Source organism: Natator depressus, chromosome 4, assembly GCF_965152275.1.
Source record: "Natator depressus isolate rNatDep1 chromosome 4, rNatDep2.hap1, whole genome shotgun sequence".
Taxonomy (NCBI): Eukaryota; Metazoa; Chordata; order Testudines; family Cheloniidae; genus Natator; species Natator depressus.
Window position 1 is genome coordinate 130,819,879 of NC_134237.1, and position 27,457 is coordinate 130,847,335.

General features: G+C 39.9%; 1 protein-coding gene across 2 annotated transcripts in view; it reads right to left on the bottom strand.

The window, feature by feature from the left end:
* CTNNA2 (catenin alpha 2) overlaps positions 1-27,457 on the bottom strand; it is a 775,311-nt gene that overhangs the window by 27,069 nt on the left and 720,785 nt on the right. Inside the window, exons 15-19 of one of the 2 annotated variants that reach the window (XM_074951902.1) lie at positions 26,936-27,049; positions 22,278-22,459; positions 19,653-19,758; positions 13,304-13,438; positions 2,311-2,454 (exon numbers count right to left, since the gene is read on the bottom strand). In XM_074951902.1, coding sequence (XP_074808003.1) covers positions 2,311-2,454; positions 13,304-13,438; positions 19,653-19,758; positions 22,278-22,459; positions 26,936-27,049 — 681 coding nt within the window. The remainder of the gene's footprint in view (positions 1-2,310; positions 2,455-13,303; positions 13,439-19,652; positions 19,759-22,277; positions 22,460-26,935; positions 27,050-27,457) is intronic. The other variant, XM_074951903.1, reaches the window with a different exon arrangement.

The following is a 27,457-nucleotide window of genomic DNA, read 5'->3' on the forward strand; positions in this document are numbered from 1 at the left end:
GCCTCTAATTCAACTTCTGAGAGAGTTCAGACTGGCAAGTGTTGAGGATTTGGGAATTATAGGGATGCCCATTAATCACACTGAAAATGTGTGTGGATTCATGTAGCTGAAGCCATATAATTAAGCTGCTACTCAGAATGTAGCAGTATGTGCTTGAGGAAGCCACATGGGATTTCTGTGTGTTTATCTGCTTGCACATACATGTATAGATAAACCTGAGTAGTTCTTTTGTTCTTATACTGCTAGGCAGAGTGAGTGCAAAACTGATCCAAGACAAACTTGGATGTGTGCCTTATTTTTTTTTTTTAATAAATAGTGCTGTCGAGTAATTTTCAATGCATAAAATAGGTTGGGAAGGATTAACTAGTTCAAAGACTGGATATTTGGAACAAATTGCTCAGCTTGCTGCAGATACAGTGCCCATATTACACACTAAATGAGATCAGTGGGAAAAGAACTGGACCACCATTTCTGAGTTGTTTTTTTTTTTTACTTTACTTTAAGTATGTAACTTTCATGCACAAATACCAGAAAGTACAATCAATATTGCCAATGACAGAATAAATATTTCATCCTGTGCAGTGTGGAATATAAGTACTTTGTACTTCCAATTTCTTTATTGTCTTTAGCATATTTGCCAATAAAATAATTGAACACGGGAAGTGGTTAGCTCTGTAGATTAGTAATAGGCTATTTAGCCTTTCACTTTCAGGCTGCAGGGTCCATTACAGTCCTGGCATAGTACTGACAGATATTTGTTATTATGACTAGCCATAGGCATCTGCCTGTTTTGTTGTTGCTTAGGGTTATGTCACTTTGCATGTCCATCCCTTTACTGTCCTTCATTCAAACCCCACCCACGGGTTGGCCCACTGTGGAAACCCACCCTCCCCGCATTTATCTTGGAAGATACATTTGGGGAACCAACCCTCCATGGCCTTCAAGTGACAAATGCACTGATCCCACTGCATGTCACTGCCAGTGACCTAGAGATGGAAGATTCTGCATCTTGTACCCAACTCCTAGAGCTACCCAGTCATCTGAAAAAAAGTATGTCATCCAGCAGACTAAATTACACTTGGGTTGAAAAGGCTACGATCATGCTCTCTTCGTCTTTTGATTTATAGAGTATGCATTACTGCCTTCTAGTACCGTTCACTGTGATACGATAAGGCCCCACACAGAGCTGGGAAGGAGCTTTAAATGAACAAGAACAGCAATATCTCTGCCACCCCTAGAGGCCAAAATCCTCACATGACCCTTCTTCTGCCCTTTAGTGAGAGAGCTCTGACATCATGACAGCTTTAATAGGTAGCCAAGAGGCAGAACAAGAGTAAAAGATCTTTGCAGTCCATCTTGTCTTTCTAAAATTCGGAGGGATACAGGGAGGGAAACCACACACAAGTAGTAACACCAGGACCAAGAAAAGAAAAGCAAGGTTTTAGTGCTATTAAATACAAAACCTATGGTTAAATAACGTAAGGGCTGTAACACAAACCAGCAAAGCCAGGATTTTCCGTTAGAGCTCATTCTGCTCCACCATTAATTCACAGCATTCTGAAGCTTTGACTTTGAATTTCAAAGATTGTGTCTAGTTTGCGTCTAAATATTAATCATGTGTTTTGGGCTGACATCACTTGCTTAAGAGGTTTTCCTCTCCTTTTTAATAGTTTTTTTTAGAAAGGTTCTTAAAAATGGCCTGATGTCAGCAAGTAGACATACACATATTTAGAATTAAGCAGAAAAACAAAATTAACATAGAAGATCTGGAGAAAAGAAATGTTCCATCTATCCTAAAAAAGTAGACATATCTCCACAGTTAATAGTAATAATAATAATAATCATTAATAATTAATAATACATACAGGAATAACAATATCTTCCATTTATAAAGCACCTTTAATCCCAAAGCACTTTACAAAGTAAGGGCCTGATTCTTCACCCATGAAGTCAATGGAAGTTTTGCTACTGATTTCAAGGGGACCAGGATTGGGCTCTTAAATTGATATTTAACATATTCAGAGGGATCCCTTCACCCATTACTAAAATGTGTCCATCTCTGTGGTAGCTGTTTTACAACTCAGAGGAAGTCCGCAAAACAGTTTAGATTGGGAAATGAAGAAAAAAAAAATCTTTTCAAGTTTAGAAAAATAACATGCAACTGATTTTGTGTTAGCGCTGTACTTTAACCCCTCCCCAAAAAACTAAACTGACCAACAAACAAAATGCCCTCTTAAAATCTTTCCCCTCTCCCCCACAAAACAGTCAGAGCTTTACATAATGGTATAAATTAGAAACAAGGTTACTCACCGTGGAGGAGTCACTGGTTCCGTTCCCAAGCGTAGCTCCCTCAGCACAGGTGGGTAGGTGGGTAGAAAGTTGACTAGCCCTGCCCCCATCTATGACATCACATTCTACCTCATAAAAGGTAGTGAAAGTGCTCTGAACTCCAGTCTGATTTCCGAGAGATACAGAAAAGAGAGAGTGAGAGAGAGAGCAAGAGAAATATTGTACCCTAGTGCAGAGGGGAGAAGAGGAGAAAATGTGTGCTGAAGGAGCTATGCTTGGTAAAGGAAACAGGGACTCTTCCATGGTGAGTAACCCCACTGTGCAATTCCTCTCACTTGCTCCCTTACCCCAGGTAAGAAAATTACTGAACAATTTGCTAAGAGGGGAAGAGTGAGCTATGGTGCTATATGATGAAAACTAGAAGGGCCAGGAATGGCTACCCTGTTGAACCATGATTGCACTAGAGTGGGCTAGGGAATTTGGCAGAGGGATTAAAAAGTAACATTTCTGTGTATCTTTTTAAACACTGGGAACGCACATATAAAGGTGATGTAAGCAGTTGGAATTTCACCGACTTCAATGGGAGTTACACACAAATACACTAGGGTTGAATTTGGTCCATACAGAAGTCAGAGGAGAGTTTTAGCCAACCGTTTCATAGAAATCAGATGAGAGGGCAGGGAACCTTCACTAGCATGAAAGTCCAAACATTGTGGTCAGGGAGAGTCAACTTTCTCTCACCCTGCCTGCCTGAGCTGAGAGAGCAAGTGAGGGGAATGGTAAACATTCTGGGCAAACATTTATTTACAAAGCACACTTTAAAGTTCTATGAAGTATCAGCAAAATTACACAAAGGTGACCGCTTTAGAGAGTGTATATTTTAGTCTAGTAATTACACACAATGGCACCTTCTAGACTGAAGCCAATTCTCTCAGAGGACAACTTCCCTATAACCAGAATTGTGGTTTACAAATGGGAACTTTCATTCTAATTCTCTCTAAATGGAATTTTGCTCTATCAAATTCTGCATAAAGCAGGTTTGACAATATATATTACCATTATCCATTACAGTTTTGATTTTCTTCTAACCCAACAAGGCGTCCCAGCTAAAAATGTAGTATATTTACTATGGGCTAAATCTACCAGCCTCCCTCATATTGAGTAGTACCTCCATCAGTAGGTAGCCACATTGCTTCCAGAGTAAGGGACTACGCAATGTGAGCAAGAGCAGTAGAATCTGGTCTGATTTTTTTTTCTTGACGTATAAGGAATGCTCTTAAGAGTCAGGATTACAAAGTTACACTGAGCAAATACTGATATTTTCCCTTAGGATCTCAGTTGCTACAAGGATCATGTAAATTGTAATCTACCCAGGATTATTTTTCAGTTTCACTAATGATTAATGTGCATCCTCTGCTCTGCTTGTGTTGGTTTTGGTTTCCCCCCTCTTCCGCTATAGCAAAAGAGAGTCTTTTTGATTAATGGCTATTACCAATCACTTCATCTAATAACAGAGGTCAAGGATATTGCCTCTTTATCTGAACATCTTTCACTATATTTGGAAATGCAACAGCATTTTAACATTCAAAGTAAAAATTAAAAGAAAAGAGAGAGCAAGGACAACTTTACCACCTTGATTAGCTCCTCCAATCTGGCTTGTTCTACCTATCTTAAGCAAGAGCTACTGTAACTGTTAGAGGCGAAATATGAGTTCAGGAACCCAATGCAAAACTAGGCTGCATCTGAATGATGCAAAGTGATGATGGGTGCTGTAACTTTAGGTTTATAATTGAATTAAGGATCAGGATTTCTAACTGATTCCTGGTTAAATGATGTCTTTAACTTACGTCAATGTTTAAAGAGGGAAAAATAACTTTTCTGCCTTGTAATAGGACTGGATTGAGTTACGTCCATCTGAACCTTATGACCTACTGCTAAAGGCTTTCCACATTTTGGTGAATCTTCAATCAGTTGGTGGAGACTTCATTGTTACCTTTTCTAACCAACATGGGTTATTACTAATCCTCCAAATGGACAGGGAAAATTTATCTTTTAAAGGCCTTTGAGGTAAAAGGTAACTGCTGTAATCCAATCAGGTCACAATCCATAGGATTGTCTTGACCATTGCACTATTGTTGATTTTGCCAAATGAAGTAGGAGCATATTCTAAACTCTTCAGCAGATATCAGAACTTCAGAGGCCCAAGCACATAGTAGTTGGCATGGTAAGACTAGATTTTGTGGGGAGATGCAAATTGTCATTTAAATATTACCCTCAAATGGAAATGCCATAGCACAGAACCTTCTGATGGATGGTGATGGCCAAATAAATTCTCCACTAATAACCTATTATTAAAAATGAGGCCGTCAGATCCCATAGTGATAGCATGGTATAAATACCTAGAAAGATTAGGTTTGATGATAGACTATTAGAAAATGTGAGAGGGCATTTCGGTTTGCACTGTGGAGACCGCACCTGGTGTACTGCTTTGGGCCACCCAGTATCAGAGAGACTTTGGTTGAGAAAGAAGAGGAAATGCAGAGAAGAGTAAAACAATAGTGAGCAGCTTGGAGGGATTGATTTAGGAGGATATACATAAAATTTGGTTAAACAGAGAACTCAGTAAGAACTACTACAATGAACTACAAACAGTTCAGTTTGCAGGGCAGTATATTTCAGAAGAGAGAGAAATTGCACCTAGTGTGCCAAAGAACTATGAGTAACTGGAAGAGCATATGCAAAGTTGAGTATCAAGAGGAACTAGGTGAGGGCTTTTAGGTTGTCAAATCACTTCCTAAGGGAAGTGATTGCAGCTCTGTAGCCTAACAAGGCTATAAACTTAGTTCAGCTAATGATTTGACATCTTGCACCTAACTGTCTAGCAGCCAGGAGCTGGATTTGTCCAGGTTTGGTTTCCCAACAATCATCTGTCAGATAAAACAACAACAAACTTGCTTAATAAGAATTTGGCAGAAGGTAATAAATGAATAGGCTCTATTCAGGCATTGGTGGGTGCCATTGAGATAAAGTTTGAATGCTTTCCCTCAAGATTGTGGATGGCTGAGAAAAATAATGACTGCTTAGAAATACCAGTCCATAGATGTGCTACTGTTCCAACTAAGGAAGGTAAAAACTGATATACCATGAGAAACTCAATGACTACTTGGAATAAAATATCACACTCAAGGCATGTCAAGGTGCCAGGTTCATAAGGGTCACTAAAGTTCAAGACAGAGACCTTAACTCGACACCCCGGAAAAAAATTCTGTTTTGCTGTTGTCGTGGATTAAGTTGGTTCTGATGGATGGATAATGAAATCCATCTCATTCATCACGTGTCATATCCAAGGAATGGCCAAACAGATAATATCCCATATGACACTGGATAGAACATGCAAGTCCTGAAAGCTTTTAAAATTGGCAGATAACATGTTGAATTTAGTTATTGGTATGTACGAGAATTCTTGGTATGGTCTATTAGCTCAGCGCTGGATGCAGTCAACATAACTTTCCCAGATTATCCTAAAGATCTAATAGGGCCTTTAATGAGGGCAGGGCAAACCATTTGAATTTGTTGTCTCATTTTCCCAGTCTGTAAAATTGGGGTATTACTACTTACCCAGCTCACAGGGTGTTTTGATGATGAATAAATTCACGTTCAACAGTACACAATTCTAGGCATTATCATTTTTAGGGTATTTTAGGAGGATTGGTCCTACGTCTGTGTCTTAAATCAATAAATATTGGCCTCACATATAGGGAGCTGGTTTGTAATTCAAGGCTAATGGTGTGATGTGGAGGATAGACATATGTTTTCCTTTCTCCTGAGAAATTCATGAATAAAAGCAGCCAGATTACATCTGGTGACTGGAAGAAATGACTTAAGAAGTTTGACACATAAGAGACTCTGAACTTTCCTAATGCAAAGGCTGATTTGCTGCTTTTTTCTTCCTAAAGTTATTCTTACACAGTTTGTGTGATGGAATTAAGTTTCCCTGGTGAGTTTTATTGAGTGTTTTATATGCTGTTTTAAGTATTTTCCCTCAGTATTTGCGATTAGTTGGAAAAACTGTGTGAAGTTTCTCCTTGAGGGTATGTCTTTGTGTGTGTGTGTGTGTTATCCATCTGCAATGAAAGTTGTCAAGAACCGTAATTAAAGGGAAAGAGATTGAAGAGTCTAGTCTGAAGTTATTATTTCTTTAATATCACATAGAAGACCACTTAGCAGTATTTTGGAAGTGGGATTATGTCTCACCACTACACAGATCAGAGTGAAATAATTGGTAGAACTGGAGTTTCACTGTATATTATCAATCAATTCTGATTTTATCCAAAAATCTCCTTCCATTATTATGTTGAATCTTTAGGTGCTCCAGGCCAGGTCTGCCATTTCCCCACGCATGCCATTTAGCTAAATGCTGCACCTAAATATGGTCAGATTTAAAGTAATGGGATGGACACGCAACCCTAATTTCTGAGCTGGGGACATAATCTGGCTGCAACTGGGGAAATCTCAACTGCTGTAATGCTGGTGGACACAGATCCTAAACCATCCACTCACTCTCAGAGAAGGGAGCCTGATGGGGCAGGCTGGAGCCTTATTTCTCTACAGAAGTTCTCAACTGCATGGTCCTTAGGGATTATAGCCAACTGTTGTAAATCAGAGCAGCACCCAGGTTCCTCTAATTTATCGAAGGGCCGGGGTAGTTTGAGAATCAGGAAGCTGTAAGTGGCTCTCTGACATTCCCTTCTCCTCCATGCTGATCATATCATGGCACAGGAAAGAATCTAGCCTAGCATTCTAGTTATTTCATGAACAGAAGTTTTTTGATTGTCAGATTTCCTATATTTATATAATGAGAATAGTATATATTGAAATATATAGATTAGTATTGCCTTCAAATCCATAACATACTTGTTTCAGGCATCAGCTTCCAATATATAACTTTTATTTTTTTTCCATTGAATTAAATTGCTCAGGAGTTCTTATTTTTGATATCAGGCTCTTTTTTTCTTTGAAAAACACTCTTAATTGTAAATTTCAGTAAATGTACCGTCCAATAATTCATAAAGTTACTAGTTACTACAGAATATGCACCGTACAGAGAGGGAAAAAAAAAAACTTTAAAATCCCTGTGATTCCAATCATACATGTAGGATCCTTCTAGGGCTGTCAATTAATCACAGTTAACTCAAGCGATTAACCCAAAACAAATGAACTAGAATAAAAAAAATAGCTGTGATTAATTGTAGTTTTAATCACACTGTTAAATAATAACAGAATACCAATTTAAATGTACTATCAATATTTTGGATGTTTCTCTACACTTTCAAATATATTGATTTCAATTAAAACACAGAATACAATTTGTACACTGCTCACTTTATATGCTTATTTTTATTATAAATATTTACACTGTAAAAAAGATAAACAAAAGAAATAATATTTTCAATTCACCTCATACAATACTGTAGTGCAATCTCTTTATCGTGAAATTTATCCATTGTTATTTTTACATATAATTGCACTCAAAAACAAAACAATGTCCACTCATCATAGGTGCTGGAACTAGGGGTGCTCCTGTACCCCCTGGCTTGAAGTGGTTTCCATTATATACAGGGTATACAGTTTGGTTCAATGGCTCTCAGCACCCCCACTATACAAACTCTTCCAGCACCCCTGCGACTCAGTGCTACCCTTTGTTCAGCCAATCGCTAAGACAAACAAGTTTGTTTACATTTACGGGAGATAATGCTGCCCACTTATTATTTAAAATGTTACCTGAAAGTAAGAACAGGCATTCGCCTGGCACTGTTGTAGCCAGCGTTGCAAGGTATTTACATGCCAGATCTGCTAAACATTCGTATGCCCCTTCATGCTTCAACTTGTACAGTGCAAATATTAGTAATAAAAAATAACATAAAGTGAGCACTGTACACTTTTCAGAGTAACAGCCGTGTTAGTCTGTATTCGCAAAAAGAAAAGGAGTACTCGTACTCCTTTTCCTTTTTCACTGTACACTTTGTATTCTGTGTTGCAGATTAAATCAGTATAATTGAAAATGTAAAAGAATACAAAGATAAGTATAATTAATTTAAATTGATATTTATTATTGTTTAACAGTGCATTTAAAACAGTGATTAATTGCAACTATTTCTTTTAAATCTCACGATTAATTGTGATTTTTTTAAACTGTCTGGCAGCCATAGTTCCTTGTACTATATTCACCGTGGTTTAAATTAGATGCAATTACTAACAAACAGAAAGTAGGAATCTTATTATCAATAGCTATGAATTGTGATTAGGAAAAGATTACTATTGTATTTTAAAAAGCAGATGGGAGGACATTCTGTATAAAACATACTGCTGAAAGAGATTTCTTCCAAATCTGAGAGATCAACTGGCCAAGCAGCCCAGCACACAGAGGTCTAAATAAATTTTGGTTTATCAGTCTGTTTTCAAGGGTTTATTTCATGCATTATTCTTCTGTTTAAATTCTAATTCAGTAGTAAAACATAGTTAGTAGCTGGAAACAGGAATATTTAGCTTAGATTCATGATGTTCTCAAATGAAAAGGAGGTGACAGTCTTGGCAGTCTACCAAATCGCTCATTGAGCAAGCTGTCTTTCTTTCACATAACGCTAAACTGTTACCCGGTTAAAGCAAGGATTAAATTGCTGTAGGTAACACAACAGTGGACATCAAGCTCCTGACACAAACATGAAATAAAACGAAATGCAAGCTCAGGGCCAAAATGTATAGTAGACTTTGTGCTGTGAATAGATCGGTTTCAAACCGTGAAAGGAGAGACCAGAACTACTGGTTGTTTTCTCCATAGCAATAAGGGAACATACAGGTCGGTTTTGACGTAATGATATATTTTGATACATTTGCTGGAACACCGAGAAAAGAAGTACCCCAAACTTTTGTGAAACTTGGATTTTGAGCTGGATTCAAACTTCATAGATTACACCCCTTTTCAACAACAACAACAAAAACAACAACAACGTGCTAATGCCTGTTGTGAGGCCATGTATCTGTAATTGACATTTACTTCAATGGGAGAAATGTGTAATTGCACCTCATAAAAGTTAGTCCATCTTAAGGGTGATTCCTGTTGATCAGGCAATAGCTGCACTTTGCACTGAATAAACTCTCTGGCTGAAGACTGAGGAAATGAACTCTGAGGTTGAGGTGCTTATTACCCCAGGATATTGTAACTACTGATTAATAAGAAATGCCTACTACTACTACTAATAATAATAATAACAACAATTAATAATGAGGCTGTCAAACTTATTATTAATTATTATTATTATACAGGATTTTTTTTGTAAATATTCAAAAGTTTGTATGCTAAAGTACAAAACCACATGGGCTGCAACAAGAAACAAAGCAGGAGATTAAATTCTGGCCACATTGAAGTCAATGGGAATTTTGCCTCCCTCACTGCAGAATCTCAGAGCCCAGGCTCCAGCCCAAACCCAAATGTCTACACTGCAATTAAACGGCCCATAGCCTGAGCCCTATGAGCTGGAGTCAGATGTCATGGGCCAGCCGTGGGTGTTTAATTGCTGTGTAGACATACCTAGTGAGGCCAGGATTTCACTCAAGATCTTTAGCAGGTATTTAAAAATCATTTTGGGCATTTCAGCCTCTATTCCCCTATTTCGTTATTATTTTATGTCCCTCCCTTTATATCTTCCTTGCCTCCCTATGCTTCCCTCACTCCAGGTTAATAAGGCTCTTAACCACAGAAGAGCTCTCAAATACAGTTTTCTTAGACTGTGTTTCAAAACTCAACTGGGAGACAGGGAGTTGGAGTCTCACAATCTAAACATAAACCTACTGGTTCAGATCACCAGCTGGTATAAATCAGCATTCAGCTTAGGCCATTGAAACACATGGAGTTACACTGATTTACACCAGTGGAAGACCTGGTGTATGAGATTTACCTGGGGAAAAGATTCTTGTTGATCGCTAGGCAGAGAACATCTTGGGATGGAAAGATCAAGGGAGAGATGGAAGGGAAGTTAAGAGAGAAAGGATTGAGGGGGGCGGGGGAATGATTTGAAGGGCTCTTTCCTCTTACTGAAATAATTTCCCTTTCAGGAGTTTGACAGCCTCATTTTTTTTGCTTTTTGATATACTTTTCAGCCTATCTGTAGGTAAGTCAATGATACCAACAAAATCTTCATACATGAGGTTAATGTCATATTGATGTAGAGAGAGAGAGAGAGAGAGAGAGAGAGACTGGGCGTGTTCTTAGGTTTGAATGTAAAATATACTGCACTACAAGTAACTTATTGAGAATATAAAGAAATAGAAATTTCACCGAAAAGGCATACACCATATTATGCAATAACTTCAACATATCACATAAAATGGAACACATTTTCCCTTGCCAGAATAGAATTAAGGTAATCGGAACAGATTATTTATGTCTCTCAGGTTCTATTCGTTTTATATTTATTCATTGTATTTGGAAACATGGATTAACATTCCTATTAAAGTAGAAAGTCAAGCAGAGTTTGTATTCCCCAGAACCAGTGGTTCTGAAATCACAGCTAAACTTCTGGATGAGGGAAATGGTGAATTATACGGTGACTCCTTGTAAATACAGATGTATGTTATAGTTCCATCTCCTCCAAAATTTGTAAATGTCAAGTGCCAGGGTGATTGTTACATCACAAAAATTAATTGAATATAATGCTACCCATCAGTTTCCTGCAATAGTGAATGGTTTGGGGACCACGAACTCTGGATTTCCACTGCACTTTCAAGATCATTGTACTGTATGCAAGTTGCCAAATAACTGTTGTTCTTTTTTATGCAAATAAAGTAGTATTTATTTGCAGCTGGTTATCCAGGAGAGAATGAAGAACAAGACGGAAGCAGACGTGGCAAGCGGATAAGCAGGCTACAGATGCAGATGTGGATTTGGACATCTGATCTCTGGATAGTCCCGAGGTCGGCAAAAGAACATACAGTACCCAGCACTTAAAGATGTAAAGCATGTTTTATGCTACCAGAAAAGCAGTGGATTCATTTTGATTCACCAAGCTCTAAGATATCAGTCTCAAAAAGGAATGTACAAAAGATCAACTTTCTGCACCATCTCCATTAAGTCTATGACGGAGTAACAACTGAAGAAACAGATACGGCAAGCTTAGGTTTCTGCCAATGCCATTAACACTGTCTTTGGAGTCAACTCAAAAGCTAGTAATTTGAATGGCTGAAGTTAGCATTGCTTTGTACTGCAAGTGAATGCAAAAAAAGACAATGGTGATGAAGCCTGGGAAGCAGCAGATGCTAACAATGCCAGCTTGGGAATGAAGAAGTCAAGCATTCAGTCACTTAAATTTCACAGTGTATGATGATGTTTCAATACAACTGTATGTCAGAGGTTCACAATGGCCTGTTCAACATCCACGTACAGTAAATAAAGAGAACTGGAAAAGAAATAAACACAAGCACAAAAGCCAAGCTGAGAGAAGATCTAATTTGGGCAATTGTTATAGATGGATGGGTGTGAAAGCTAAATGGGTATGGAAAGCCGGACTTGTATGGCAGCAGGTAAGATAAGGTCTGAAGCATTTGGTATGTAGTACACTTGTCAGTGATATAAGGAAAGATCACTCATTCAACACCAGGAACATGAAAAGGGATTTCCGTTGCTGTGGGAAGATCAATGTGTTAAAATTACACTACTTTGTACATCTGCCAAGAGGTGGAGACCATCTGCAGGAGAGGCACAGGTGGAGTACAGTGCAGCAGCTTCCTTCTAGGACTGCATGCATGCTTTCGAAATAATAGTTCCAAGTAGCCCAGCCAAGTTTTAAAGCTGCATACTGTGCTTTTCAAAAAAATCATTGTTTTATATCTATATTGAACAAAAGGGCATAGGTTTTGTTCTCAGTTAGCTTTCAGAAAGCCCACTGATTTCCCTTGGGGGCGTATGGATAAAATAGAGGGCATAGCATGTCCCAGCAGTCCTCAAATTTGATTGGCTTTAAACAATGAGAGGTTTTTGGTTTTTTTTCTCCCCAAAATGGCATTTTCAAACAAACTTATCCAAAGTTTTCCCAAATCCCTGTCATCTTGAAAGCACAGTGGGGCTCAGGGAATATAGTATACACTAGTATATGCAAGAGGGAATACAGTATACACACAGTCTATATGCAGCTTGGACAGTGACCAAAGTGTGGTTCGGCCAAACCTACTGTGAGCAGCATAAAGAAAAAAAATCATGAAGAGCAGGAAATGCTAGTACTTTTTGCCACTGGTCTCACAGAGGCAGATGGCTCAAGGTGAGGTGAAGGGGAGAAAACATCTTTTAAAATGCAGCAAAAACAATTTATGTTCTGACTGTCTCTACACATTTCTAATCTGGGAAACAAATGTCTGGTGATTGTGGATAAAACATTTGCATATTCATTAAAAAATTACTGAAACAAGCAAATGGAAGGAATTAGAATATGTAATTTTTTAGGTTTGGCAACTGTATTTGGAAACAGCACATAAAAAGTAAAATATTTTGCTGGCCTTCCAGAGTTTTTGATAAACCTAGTATGCATTGGAACCTGAGTGAATGAAATCCTGTTACATATTACCATCTTAACAATATGCACTCCATACAGAGCAGTGCTGGCTCCTGCTCAGAGGAGGGAAATTACCAATACTAACAAAGGAAAGTAGATTTACAATAAGCAAATATACAAAAGCTCCAAATAATTATAACATTCACGGCTTGGCAATGAGTTTCTAGACTATGAAATTACCTTTCTTTTGGGGGAATGAAGATTTGACAAGGTTACTATAAACAAAGGGTAATTGGAAAATCAAATTGCTCGATACAAGTTATTGTAAGGTCTGGAATAATGGAGATAACATTTTAAGAAGCTTGCTTATGACTCACTATTATTTTTGTCTTTTACATTCTTGTCACTGAAAACACTCCCTGGCAAATTGAACCATGGGATATGTAAACTGCTAAATACAAATACCAGCTTACCCCTGATACAATAAGTTCTCCTCCGAGATTCTGCACTTCTGCCTTCACCTTGCTGCAGATATTGAGCTGGTGGCAATAGAGGGCAATGCGCTGCAGATATGCCAATAGATCCTGCTTGCAGGCTGAATCAGGGCACTGCAAGGGGGGAAAAAATAAGCAACATTGATTAGATCTAGCTCAGTTTATCTGTTCATTATACAAAGGCAATCCAAGGAAATAGTAGCACTGTTGACACCATGTTAGATTCATCCATTTCACTTAACCCTTTAGTGAGGAATTTGATGAGAGCTGAAAGCTATTCTGTACCTCTTCTATAGCTTGAGACTCATACATTAAAATGTGAAGATAGCCTGGATGCTTTACAAAAATAATCTCGTTTTGTCACTTACCTGATGAACTTAAAGAAAACAAACTAATCTCTGTAGATGTTTTTCTTAGGGCATCATTCAGTTTGTAATAAACATAGGAGTCTACTGATGCATAATATACTAGTCCATCTATACTAGAAGGAAATTATTTATAGTAATATACATGACATTATAGAAGATACTTTCAGGCTTGCAGCCCTTAATAAGAAGGAAATGAAATAATTTGGTCTCCTTGCCTGTCTAAGCAATACTTCTCACTATTACTGGTAGGCCATCTAAAGTACTGTACCATTTTGACATATTCCTCATGACAAAAGTGTGCAGAGAAAAATTACACTAGGTCAAACTAAGTAGAATTTGTGAAGGTTTCATAATCAATATAACCAGACAGGGCCCAAGTACAACTCATTTATAGTCCATTGAAATACAGTTTTGCAAGAAACTGCAGCATCCCCAACAATAATCAACAGCACAATAAACAGCACCCATAGTTAATATTCCTAGACTTGCCTCCTGAGCACAGGCCTGTATAATTCACACAAATGAACCAGAGTTAAAAGGTCCCCTTCCGAAGAGCACGTCTCCAATAAACACTTGTCAGAGCTACACAACAAAGTCCGCCTTACAATATTGTTTGACTATGGAAATCAAAGATTCAGAGACTTTTGAACAAGCTTGTTTAGGTCATTAAAATGCTACATTCAATTTTCCATTTTGGAGAGTAAAACCACCACATGACACCTTAACTAAGCATGATCAGATTAAACACTCACAGCCCAGTGGCCCCACAACTTCTGTCTAAATGGTTATAATAGCAATGACAAATAAGGCACAAGGGAAAAATGTTTACAGTGCACTTGGTTGTAAAACAACAGCACTGGTTACATACACACACTGTGGCCCCTAACTCTGAAAGCAATCACTTAGTTTGCTCCTCTGTCTTTAAGTCTAACAAACAAAAAAGAGCTGAAAGAACGAGGAGTACTTGTGGCACCATAGAGACTAACAAATTTATTTGAGCATAAGCTTTCGTGGGCTAAAACCCACTTCACTGGATGCATGCAGTGGAAAATACAGTAGAAAGATATATATATATATATATACACACACAGAGAACATGAAACAATGGGCTCCATAAAGACTGGGAGTGGATGGGTCATTACACAAAGTAAAACTATTTCCCCATGCTTATTCCCCCCTCCACACACAGACACACACACACACAGAGTTACTCTCACCTTCTTGTCAACTGTTGGAAATGGGCCATCCTGATTATCACTACAAAAGGTTTTTTTCTCCTGCTGATAATTGATCACTCTCGTTATAGTGTGTATGGCAACACCCATTTTTTCACGTTCTTTGTGTATATATCTTCCTACTGTATTTTCCACTGCATGCATCCAATGAAGTGGGTTTTAGCCCACGAAAGCTTATGCTCAAATAAATGTGTTAGTCTCTAAGGTACCAGGAGTACTCATTTTTTTTTTTTTGCTGATACAGACTAACACGGCTACCACTCTGAAAAAAGAGCTGGGAGTTCTTTGGAGATGTTAGGCCAATAGGCCATTTAATCTGTTCTGTACTTATGATAATGCCATACCGTCTTCCTCTCGCATAGTTGCAATATCTTTCAAAAGTGAATTCCTAAGAGACCTTTTTTTCCTACTTGTGACAATTTAATACAGTAATATTTATCCTGCTCTTGAGGCCTATGAGCTGAAATAAATGAACTTTAAAACAATATCTCTCGAGAGCTGACAAGGCTTTACATGCAAGTACCTTGAATCAAATTAAGATGCAAGATCTCTCTCATTGGAACAGTAATTAAAAATGCCACAGTCAATAAAAAGTTTATACTCCATGTATGTCTCAAAAGTTCTGTAAAATATCACCACGGCCAAGGGATTAAAAGAGACATCTAACTCTCATATTGATTTAAAAAAAAAACTTTAAAGTTTGTATTTTACATCTTTCTGAAGGGATGTAGATTAAAGACATGACTCAAGCCAATATTCTCTATACAAGCTACGTGTGTTATGTACCTGACATTTATTTCTTTAAACTCTCCAATCTCAAAAACACCAGAATGAAAACTTCAAGATCATTAACGAGCATTTTACAGCTCTCTTGACAGTGGGAATTACATTAACACAGGGACAGATTTCTTGCTCCTAGGATGTATCCAACAGGAGTGGGCTCCAGAGGGGGAAATGGACCTCCTGGGTGGAACAGTTCACATCGCCAAACCTTTGGGGATTATAGGAAAAAGCTGCAGCTCTATATACAGCTCTGGCCCAGAGTATCTTGCAGGATGAACCTAATGCCATTCCCATGCTCATGTTAGAATCCCTGTGACCAGCAGACTTTCTCCCATTTTAAGGGGAAGAGAAGGATGGTTAGAGGTCACAGCTGTAGGTTTGGAGGGGGATGATAAGGGAGGGTATCTGCGAGGATATCCTCCTCACCTACAACCCCCGCCTATGGGTTTTCCATGTGAGTGGATGATCCAGGTCCTTCTTCCCTTGGGGGCATTTCTCTGTCTTTCTGTCTGTCTGTAATGAAATCATTTTTGAATGCCACATCTCATCCATTCCAATTTTTCAGGGAATTGTCTAGGTATCAGTGGACAGAACCTCATTGGTTTTGGTGAAATTTGGAAAACTCACAAAGGCCTCTGCATCTGGTTAGCAGGCACAGCAGTGTCGACCACCTCTGTAATGGTCAATAAAGGAAAGAACTGGTTCTGGCAGCCAATATAACAATACTTCCTATCTCAGCTTTGCCCATCCGCCCAATACAGTTTAAAAAGTTGACATCCTCAATGACTTATCTCTCAGACAGACAGAAAAGTAAAGAGAATGGTGCGGAAAAGGGGGCACATACAGAGCCCCTAAAATGGAGGTCCCAGTATGACATGAATGGGGACCATGAGCAATGGGGGCACACAAAGTGCCATGGCATGCCTGGAAAATAAGGGACAATGGTATGGGGTTGGAGATAGGGGACACACAGAAACCCTGAAATATGGGGGGACGGGGAAGCACATGGAGCCACTGCCATGGTGGGTAAGGGGGGCTATAGTGAGGAAGGAGTGAGTGAGGAAGGGGAAGGGAGTCCAGGAGAGCTGGCTGTATTTCAAGGAATCCCTGTTGAGGTTACAGGGACAAACCATCCCGATGAGTCGAAAGAATAGTAAACATGGCAAGCGACCAGCTTGGCTTAATGGTGAAATCCTAGCGGATCTTAAACATAAAAAAGAAGCTTACAAGAAGTGGAAGGTTGGACATATGACCAGGGAAGAGTATAAAAATATTGCTCGGGCATGTAGGAAAGATATCAGGAGGGCCAAATCGCACCTGGAGCTGCAGCTAGCAAGAGATGTCAAGAGTAACAAGAAGGGTTTCTTCAGGTATGTTGGCAACAAGAAGAAAGCCAAGGAAAGTGTGGGCCCCTTACTGAATGAGGGAGGCAACCTAGTGACAGAGGATGTGGAAAAAGCTAATGTACTCAATGCTTTTTTTGCCTCTGTTTTCACTAACAAGGTCAGCTCCCAGACTGCTGCGCTGGGCATCACAGAATGGGGAAGAGATGGCCAGCCCTCTGTGGAGATAGAGGTGGTTAGGGACTATATAGAAAAGCTGGACGTGCACAAGTCCATGGGGCCGGACGAGTTACATCCGAGAGTGCTGAAGGAATTGGCGGCTGTGATTGCAGAGCCCTTGGCCATTATCTTTGAAAACTCGTGGCGAACGGGGGAAGTCCCGGATGACTGGAAAAAGGCTAATGTAGTGCCAATCTTTAAAAAAGGGAAGAAGGAGGATCCTGGGAACTACAGGCCAGTCAGCCTCACCTCAGTCCCTGGAAAAATCATGGAGCAGGTCCTCAAAGAATCAATCCTGAAGCACTTACATGAGAGGAAAGTGATCAGGAACAGTCAGCATGGATTCACCAAGGGAAGGTCATGCCTGACTAATCTAATCGCCTTTTATGATGAGATTACTGGTTCTGTGGATGAAGGGAAAGCAGTGGATGTATTGTTTCTTGACTTTAGCAAAGCTTTTGACACGGTCTCCCACAGTATTCTTGTCAGCAAGTTAAGGAAGTATGGGCTAGATGAATGCACTATAAGGTGGGTAGAAAGCTGGCTAGATTGTCGGGCTCAACGGGTAGTGATAAATGGCTCCATGTCTAGTTGGCAGCCGGTGTCAAGTGGAGTGCCCCAGGGGTCGGTCCTGGGGGCGGTTTTGTTCAATATCTTCATAAATGATCTGGAGGATGGTGTGGATTGCACTCTCAGCAAATTTGCAGATGATACTAAACTGGGAGGAGAGGTAGATACGCTGGAGGGGAGGGATAGGATACAGAAGGACCTAGACAAATTGGAGGATTGGGCCAAAAGAAATCTGATGAGGTTCAATAAGGATAAGTGCAGGGTCCTGCACTTAGGATGGAAGAATCCAATGCACCGCTACAGACTAGGGACCGAATGGCTAGGCAGCAGTTCTGCGGAAAAGGACCTAGGGGTGACAGTGGACGAGAAGCTGGATATGAGTCAACAGTGTGCCCTTGTTGCCAAGAAGGCCAATGGCATTTTGGGATGTATAAGTAGGGGCATAGCGAGCAGATTGAGGGATGTGATCGTTCCCCTCTATTCGACACTGGTGAGGCCTCATCTGGAGTACTGTGTCCAGTTTTGGGCCCCACACTACAAGAAGGATGTGGATAAATTGGAGAGAGTCCAGCGAAGGGCAACAAAAATGATTAGGGGTCTAGAGCACATGACTTATGAAGAGAGGCTGAGGGAGCTGGGATTGTTTAGTCTGCAGAAGAGAAGAATGAGGGGGGATTTGATAGCTGCTTTCAACTACCTGAAAGGGGGTTCCAAAGAGGATGGCTCTAGACTGTTCTCAATGGTAGCAGATGACAGAACGAGGAGTAATGGTCTCAAGTTGCAATGGGGGAGGTTTAGATTGGATATTAGGAAAAACTTTTTCACTAAGAGGGTGGTGAAACACTGGAATGCGTTACCTAGGGAGGTGGTAGAATCTCCTTCCTTAGAGGTTTTTAAGGTCAGGCTTGACAAAGCCCTGGCTGGGATGATTTAACTGGGAATTGGTCCTGCTTCGAGCAGGGGGTTGGACTAGATGACCTTCTGGGGTCCCTTCCAACCCTGATATTCTATGATTCTATGAGGGGGAACATTGATTCCCTGGCATTGAGAGAGAACTGGGGACAATGGTATGAGGGATAGAGACCAGGAGGGAACACTGAGCTCCTGGAATGTGGCAAAAAGGGGAACAGGGGCACACAGAATCACTGGCAGGAGGAAGGGGTGGGGTGGGGCTGTATGGAAGCCCTGAATTGGAGGGGGATGGGAGGGTAGTGCACAGGGAGCTTTGGGCGGGGTGGGAGGGGGAACAGAGAAATGCAAGGAGCCCTGGCATTTGCAATGAGCTTGGGCTACAGAAGCACCAAAGCGTGTGACCTTTTTATTGCTTTTCGCCATCAACATTCTACTGCAATCATCATTTGTAGCCAAGATTCCTTTGTTCCAGATGAAGATTGTTGTACCTTCTGGGCTTTTCTGGGGTTCTTAGACTAGTTTACAGATTTCCCATAGCATGAAAGGTACAGAAGGGTGTGCGTAATCCCCTTTTAAGTAAGGGCAACAATGAGGAGGCTGGAGTAGCTCGGGTCACCTTGGTGTTTTTATCTACGTTAGCTGATGCTATTATTACTTAGTTGGTTTGATTTCTGAACCAGTGAATTAAAGGGCTTCAGTATCAGCTTCATTCAACTGACAATGATCTTTCCAAACTGACTGGTGCTGTACAAACAGCCTGTTTTCAGCCACTAGATCACAGCACTAGTAGAGACATTCTCTAGAGGGTCCTTAAACCACACAGCTAATTTGTACTGTCCATACAAAATGCTATTGATTGACTGATTCATATTATATATTTATTTGTTTGGGACATTACCTGATCAGCTACAGCTCGTGCCAATTTGTCCATTCTAGAGCCTGCTTCTGCAATCTTCTTGGCAGCATTAATGACATCAGATGTATTCTTCAATGGCCCTTTACCTCTGGAAAGAACAATATGGTTATACTACAATCTAATTAAATCATGACACAGCTGCAGTGTCCTAACTCAGTATATGATTATTTATTTTATGAATGCCTTCCTAATTTACTGCAACTTCACCTTGGACTTAACTACTAATTATAAGTTAGCTTGATTAAGAAACGGGTCTGCTATATTTCCTTTCACATACAAAATGCCTCGCTAGCAGGTTAATTTGATGGTGCCTTCAAGCCCATGAACTATGTTTAATAGTGTGCGCATTTTTAAGTGCTCATTAGGAAAATGTCCCTGCAGGAATACAAAACTTTTTAAAAATTCTGTTATTCCCAGACCAGCGCTTAACACCAAGTCTGACAAGTCTAGTGCAGAAATGTCACATTAGGAAATCTCTTCTCTTAGATTTCTGTCATAAAGCTGCTAAACTACCTGAGGCATAATTCAGTTGCGCTTAAATCCTGCTTGATTTTTTAAAAGAAACTTTACTACTAATCTGTCTCTCTTGATATTTGTGAGATGATGTAAAAGACACAAGTTCTTACAAATAATGATACCACCTAATTCTTTTATAGTGATTTTCACCCGCACATCCCAAAGTGCTTTAAAAAGGAGGTCCGTATTCCCATTTTACACATGGGGAAACTGAGGTGCAGGAGGGGAAGTGACTTGCCCTAAGTCACCCAGCAGACCAGAGGCAGAACCAGGAACTGTACGCTAGTCTTAAGTCCCAGTCACCTTAACAGTGACTGCCTGTCAATTATATCAAGAGATCAGCACATCTGGCTGTAACACACTCCAGACATTTGGGAGTTATTCCATTTTAACACCACTGAAGTCACTGTAGGCAAAGGAGATGCAAAGGGGTTGTGTTTGTTTGTTTGTTTGTTTTTTAGTGGAAGATGTTAAAGGAGACTTTATTGAATCTGGTGTAAACAGATGCACTTCAGTCCACTTTGACTTTTTTTTAATTTACTCCAAATATGACAGTGATTTTAGTCTCATTTTCACATTATTTCTCATCTTTTGATGTTAGAAACATCCAATTACCAAACTTTCAGTTTGACGATTAAGGTATTAAAACTTATGCAGCATGTGGTAGAGAAACCTTTGTATCCTGGTCCCCTGAGAAGTTATTAGATCATCACCTCTCCCTTCCCAGAACTGATAGTGAGGCATGAGGAACTTTTCATTCTGCTTCAGAAAAGAGAGGTGAGAGATCCAGACCAAAAGGAGATTTTTTTATGTCCTTGTCATGAAGGGTATAGAGGGATTTTACACTCCTTTCCCACGAAAGATGGGCAGGGGGCTAGACATATTGTAGGGGGAAGAGAAACTCAGCTCTCTAGAGAAAGATCCCTACATGATTCTTCTGCCTAAGGAAATGATTTTTTCCCTGTAGAGTGCAGAAAGGAAGAATAAGGCCTCAGTGGGTTTGGGATTTTTGTTTGCTTGGTTGTTTGTTTTTTGCCTTGCAGAAGTGTGGCAAAACATATCCAAAACAGGATATCCAAAACAGGAGAGGACTTTTTGGTCATTCACTCCCCAAGACAGCAGGGATTGTAGCACTGCATAGATAACTCTAACTTTAGGAGGGTGCGTTTAATCTCTTGTAAAATGGTCCCTCTAGTCTGATTAACAATGTGACTGGATATAAACAAAAATAATTTTGTTTAAATGATAACATTAATTAATAGCCTTTTGATGCACTGTAATTAGAAAAAATATTAAAGCAAGGAAGAAAGTCACTGTTATTGACAAGTCCTGATGAAAGTTACTTCTGGATGAAATCAAGGGCTGCTTTTTTAAAGAAATTCAGTCATGAGAATGAGTTCAGTGGATTTTTTGCCATTATTTTTGATTGACATTCATTGAGATGAAATGTTGAAAGTTCAGCAACCCTTATGCATTTTGACTCGTGTTAGACAAAAGGTGATTTGACGGCCTATCAGGTCACACATTATCCTTGCTGCACCACTTCTGCTAAAATTAAAGATGCACAAATAACTAACAAAACCATACATCTTAAATGGTGAACTGTCCAAAATAACCAGGTGAAAGGAACTATTTGGGCATGTCAGTAACCTTTGCTCTTTAAGCTGGCTTTATGTCCCCCCAACCAACAAGTCACTAAGGAGTCTCAAATATAAATGTGTGTGTTTGATGTTCTGGCCCGCTGGTAGGAAGTAAAGCACCTCTGTGACTGATTTCACTGGGGCTACTCATGTGATTAAAGTTACGCAAGTGGTTAGGTGCTTTGCTGAATCGGGATGGAATTGCTCTTGTGCTTAAGTGCTTTGGTGATTTGGTGTCTTAATGCTGAACAGTGTTTAAACAATATTGAAGATCTCCTTTGTGTTAAAAGGCAAATACACAGGGCAGTGATTATAGAACCAGCAATATTAGAATCGCTACAGACACATTACTTAAACATAGTAAATACACTCAATGTTCCTTAAACACCATCATAAAGAAATGATGCAGGGTTTCAGAGGAAGCTCTCAGTCCAAACGCTTTTGTGCTTACCTAGTAAAGTCTGTCATTTCCATCATAATCATGCACATCTGCTTTGCCAACACAATGATGTCATTACCACTGTCATCCCATTTGGCCACCTCAGCATCCAATTTGCTCTTTTCTTGGTGGAATATCTCTACTTGCTCCGCAATCTTAGCCTTCTCCTCCTGGGGCAGTTGAGCCATGATAGCCTGGATAAAACGTAGAGTAGTTGCCCATGAAAAAAGGAAGCTAGAAATCATTTTAGTTTCTAAGGGTCTAAACTGGCAAGGTGCTGAGCGCACACAACTTCCAGTGTCTTCAGAGGGAGCTGAGGATGCTAAATCCATCACAGCTGAACTCAGCACTTTTTAGGATAGGATTTTAATTCTGAAAGCTGTAAAGTGAAATGTTTCAGAGTAGCAGCCGTGTTAGTCCGTATTCGCAAAAAGAAAAGGAGTACTAGTGGCACCTTAGAGACTAACCAATTTATTTGAGCATAAGCTTTCAAGAGCAAGTGAGCTGTAGCTCAGGAAAGTTTATGCTCAAATAAATCGGTTAGTCTATCTAAGGTGCCACAAGTACTCCTTTTCTTAAAGTGAAATGGTGCAGATAGTTTCTTCAGAAAGGATAATTTCACACCGAACAAAGAGACTCCCGGGGACTCCATACAGAATAGCAGAAATCAATCAAAGCTTATAGTGCCAGATGCTTACCCCTGGTGTAAATCAACATAGCTCTACTCACTTCAGTAGGATTACACTGATTTATACTAGCACAGGATGTGGCCCCGGCTACAGTGAAATCTGCCATAAATGAGTCCAGTTGTTTTAAGCAGACCAGATTGTTTAGTATAAGTTATAGCATAACCACATGACAAGCAAAATTGAACTGGAAACCTCACAGGTGTGCTTCAGAATGGTCTCTTAAAACAGGGGTTGCATATTAAAGATGGTCTTAGTACTGATTTCACTCTCAGAGCATTCACACTATTAAACATTTTTAAATTAAAGTCTATGCATTTAATAACAGGGTTTTTACCAAATTTTGTTTTCACTACATCAGCTATTTCAAGAGTAACTGCAACATATTCCTGTAAAACAAGGGATTTTTAAAGTCCTTATTAAATCTTTGCAAGTTTAAAGACTGTACATCTATGACATTGCAGACTGAAGAGGGTGGGCCGAAGCCACTACAATTAAACTAAAAGACAGGATTTTTTTATTATATCTGAAACTTTAGACAGATCAAAAATGAAGTAAATACACACTAACAGGCAGCCCCGTAGTTTGACTGAGCTTCAGACACCTCCACCTCTCCATATCTCACTGTCAGTCAGAAACACCCTGGCTTTCTACTCAACTTGAGGTTGAAATAAGCCATGGCATGCAAGGGAGTATGTTTAAAATGAACGGAATGAACGTACCTTTCAATAACATTTAGTGGTTTAATTAGTTCTTGGATGATATGCAAAATGGCACTAAATAGGTTGATTCTAATTTGCCTTGACTATCAACAAAGGAAAAGGAAAATTACCAAAAAAAAAGGCAAAATTATGGAAGTTACTTTTGAAGATGAAATGGACACTTCCAACAATGATTCTCAAGATGAGATACTATTTGACTTCAGGGTTCTGAAGACTGCATTATGCATTTAATGGGGTGTGACACATTTAAGTGTCATTAATTTTTTTCTTGTTTATGTCACTTTCAATCAGCTGAAGTCTTTCTCTACATATTCTTACAATGCTCTTGGCTTTTAAAAATTCACAATTGACCTTTTCCAAAACTGGAATTAAAAAAGGTTATCTATAAACAGTAGATCAGAAAATGAGAAATTTGCAAGTTAATCAAATTAAAATTCAACACATGAGTTTTAATTAGGCCTTATCAATGTAACTCAGCGGTTTCAAATGTTAACACATTAGTCTTTCCACAGAGAAATGCAGTGTAAGTGAAACTCTCTCTCCTTCTCCCCCTCCAGCCCCCTCTAAACACTCTAGAACTGATGAATTCATTGTAACTAATGGGATGTGAAAATAAAGATCTGTATTATCAGGAAGCTAAGAAGACCGATCTGTATTACTTGTGTTTGGTTCCTGTCTTCGTGGACAGTCTAACCTGAGCTTCTCAGTGCTGGTTCAGTATGTCTTAATGACTCTGTTTCGGTTGCTGATGCCTTTCTAAGGAGCCATACCCAGCAGCAAAAGCAGATTGTATATTCAAGTTTTATCTCCCTTCAAAGACAGACACCAAGCCTTTCCACTGAAATGCTAATAGCTTTTATGGAGTAGGCATATTATACAAATCTATTATAGCCTCTAACTAAAATCCTAACTTTTCTCCAACAAACAGTCCTATATGGCACGATCCCCCAGGAGGCTGAGTACAGGGGTGCTGGAACAGGAGAGTCCAAGGGGCCATTGCCCCATCACTTTTGTCCTGCCTCAAGGGTGAGTGATGGGGGGGGAGCGGGCAGACACGATTGAGCAGCGAGCGGGGCCTTGGGGGAAGAAGCAGAGCAGGGGCAGGACCTCAGGAAGAGGAAGAGCGACAGGGCCACCATTGGGGTGCCAGTGGCCCCCCTACATCTCGGGAGCCTCTGGAGCTCCTGGCTGACTAGCTTCAGCTCAAGGGGTCACTCAACACAGTGGCTTTTGCGGCTTATGCTCATCACACTGATCATAATCATCTCATTTTCACCTTGTCTTCCTTCTGATGCTGTTGTATCCACCCATTGGTTCTTGTCTTATACTTAGACTGTAAGCCCTTTGGGGCAGTCACTGTCCGTTATATTTTTGTCCAGCATCTACCACAATTGACAACCACAATAATAACTATAATAGGATTTGAGATTACTCAATTGCTAGCTGGATTAGGCCCTTAATAAGGATGCTATGACTGTCCCTATTTCTCTTCATCTAAATCTATTTTTTTAATTCTAATTTTAATTACTGAAAGAGCAGCATGATCCCATTGCCCCAGGTTTAGCTATGAAAGAAATAAGGACAGAATCTGAATCCACTAAAGAGCACCAGGAAACTTTTCACACTTGAGTTTATTTCAGCACTCAGTCTTTCTGCATGCATTAAACATTATGTAACACTCTTTAAACCACAAAAACCTCTCAGATATAACTGCCATGGTCCCTGGGCAGGCTGCCTCTTCTGAGACCCTTTGCCAGTCCCATAAGTGCTCCCCTTTCTAGTGACCGGCCTGTTCCTCTACCTCTCTTTGGAGGGGACCCTGTGATCTGACCACTCTGACAGGGTCTCTGGGATCCAATCTTCCTGGTTACCAACCACAATACCTAGCAGGCCTATCAGGTTTGGCACCTGCAAATGTTTTTCTCCAGCACCCGGTGGGCAGCAAGAGCACACAGTGACACAGAAACAACTTTTTTTTTTTTTTAAAGTAAGATTTATTTGCCAAAAGGTTCACAGCACTCAGACATGGATATAAAACAGAGAGCTCTGCATGCCCACTATTTTACCTACATTTGGCGTTCCCCTCAAGGTAGACATGACATAACCTCAATGCCTCTGTTCTCCTGGGGACCAAGTTACAGCCTGCTTGCTGCAGACCCTGCTCCTCCTTCAGTCTGTGTCAGCCTGCAGCAGCTGAGAGCTTCCCCCTTCCTTTCAACATCTTTTGCTCTCCAGATTCTCAGCCTTGGCAATCAGCTAAGCAGGGTTGGGACCGAGAAGTTGCTGTCGCTAACCTGGCTATGGTGTTTTGGTGTTTGTTGGGATGCTCCCCATCTGGGCTATTGTGTTTCCAGTTTGGTTCCCCTAATAGCTCTCTTTTGATCCATCTGAAGAGTAAGTAACCCACCATAAGCAAACATATAGAGGGATGCACAACAGTAATAAAAATAAAACAGGTATTTTCCAGTTCTCCACAATGTCTCTCCACTGCTTCTGTACCAGGTTAAAAAAGGGGAGGATTTTAAACTCTCTTTCCAGTCAAATACATGTTCATGTGGTGTGTTAACAACACAGTATTCACTGGATTTCTTATCTGAACTGAGGAGCCTACTTAGCAAAAGGTAAACATTAATCAGAGGGTGGAATAATCCTGAGGGTCACCCAACTTCATTTCTCCAGCATCTCTGACCCCTGAAGCACTTGTCCGCTCCATTTGCAATCGCCGTGCCTACGCTAAGGTCACACATCACAATGTCTCCAGTTTATCATGATATAATTACGCTGGTAAAATTACATTGACTCAGTAACAAATGTCTTCAATTACAATTAGGTTACAGAGACTACTCAGCACCTTAAACAGCTTTCCTAGACAAGTCAGCACACTGAGAAACATGACAAATGTAAGATATCTTCCGATACTGCACATTGTGCCCTTAGGTTGGTGTGTTTGTTTTAAATTTCGTGAATACTCTCCGCTACAGTACATTCCAAATGTGCAAGGCCTTTTACTATAGTTCCAGCTTGAGCAAATAACTGATACAAGACATCACATAATCCTGACAAAAATCATACAAGAAACTTGGCCCAAATGTACTGCAAGTGAAAAGACCTAAATAAATATCTATGCCTGAAAACAAAAATTCCCAGCCTTCTTGCTGAAGTGACCCCCAAAATTTTAAATCTCCCAATTTGCTTTCAGAGGCATACCTTTTCATTTGGCGCTGAATACAGAGTTGATGGGGTACATGGATTTTATACTCACCCTTGCACTCTGCCCAGCAATAAGCTGGTCATCCTCAGTCTGAACACTCGTTCGGCTGCGGACATCATAATCTTCTTGTTCAAAGTCTGAATCATCCTCTAACTCTTCAGGGGTCTAGAAAAAGAGAGAGAAATAGAGAGAGGAGAAGGCAGTGATGACGGGCTTATAAAAGATACAGACAAACTCCAGTGTACAGTAAGTTCTTATTTCATCGACTACCTGCCCAGGAAACACTGTTTCTTTTTTTCTTTTAAATTAACTTGTCTGCCCAGGCAGTCAGGACCTGAAATTGAATTGTCCTCAGAATTAAGTTGTTCCAACTCTGGTTTCTTTCACATTCATCATCGCCTTGCTGTGATTTCTCTTAACTCAGTTAACATGATGAATGCAGTCTCATGAACGCATATCTTTTGGATGTATTCACCGCCGAAATGCAATATTTCAAAATAATGCTAATTGCTCTATAAAGGGAGACTAATACTATTAGAGTGCCAGAACACCCTGCCTAATCTTCAAGAGAGA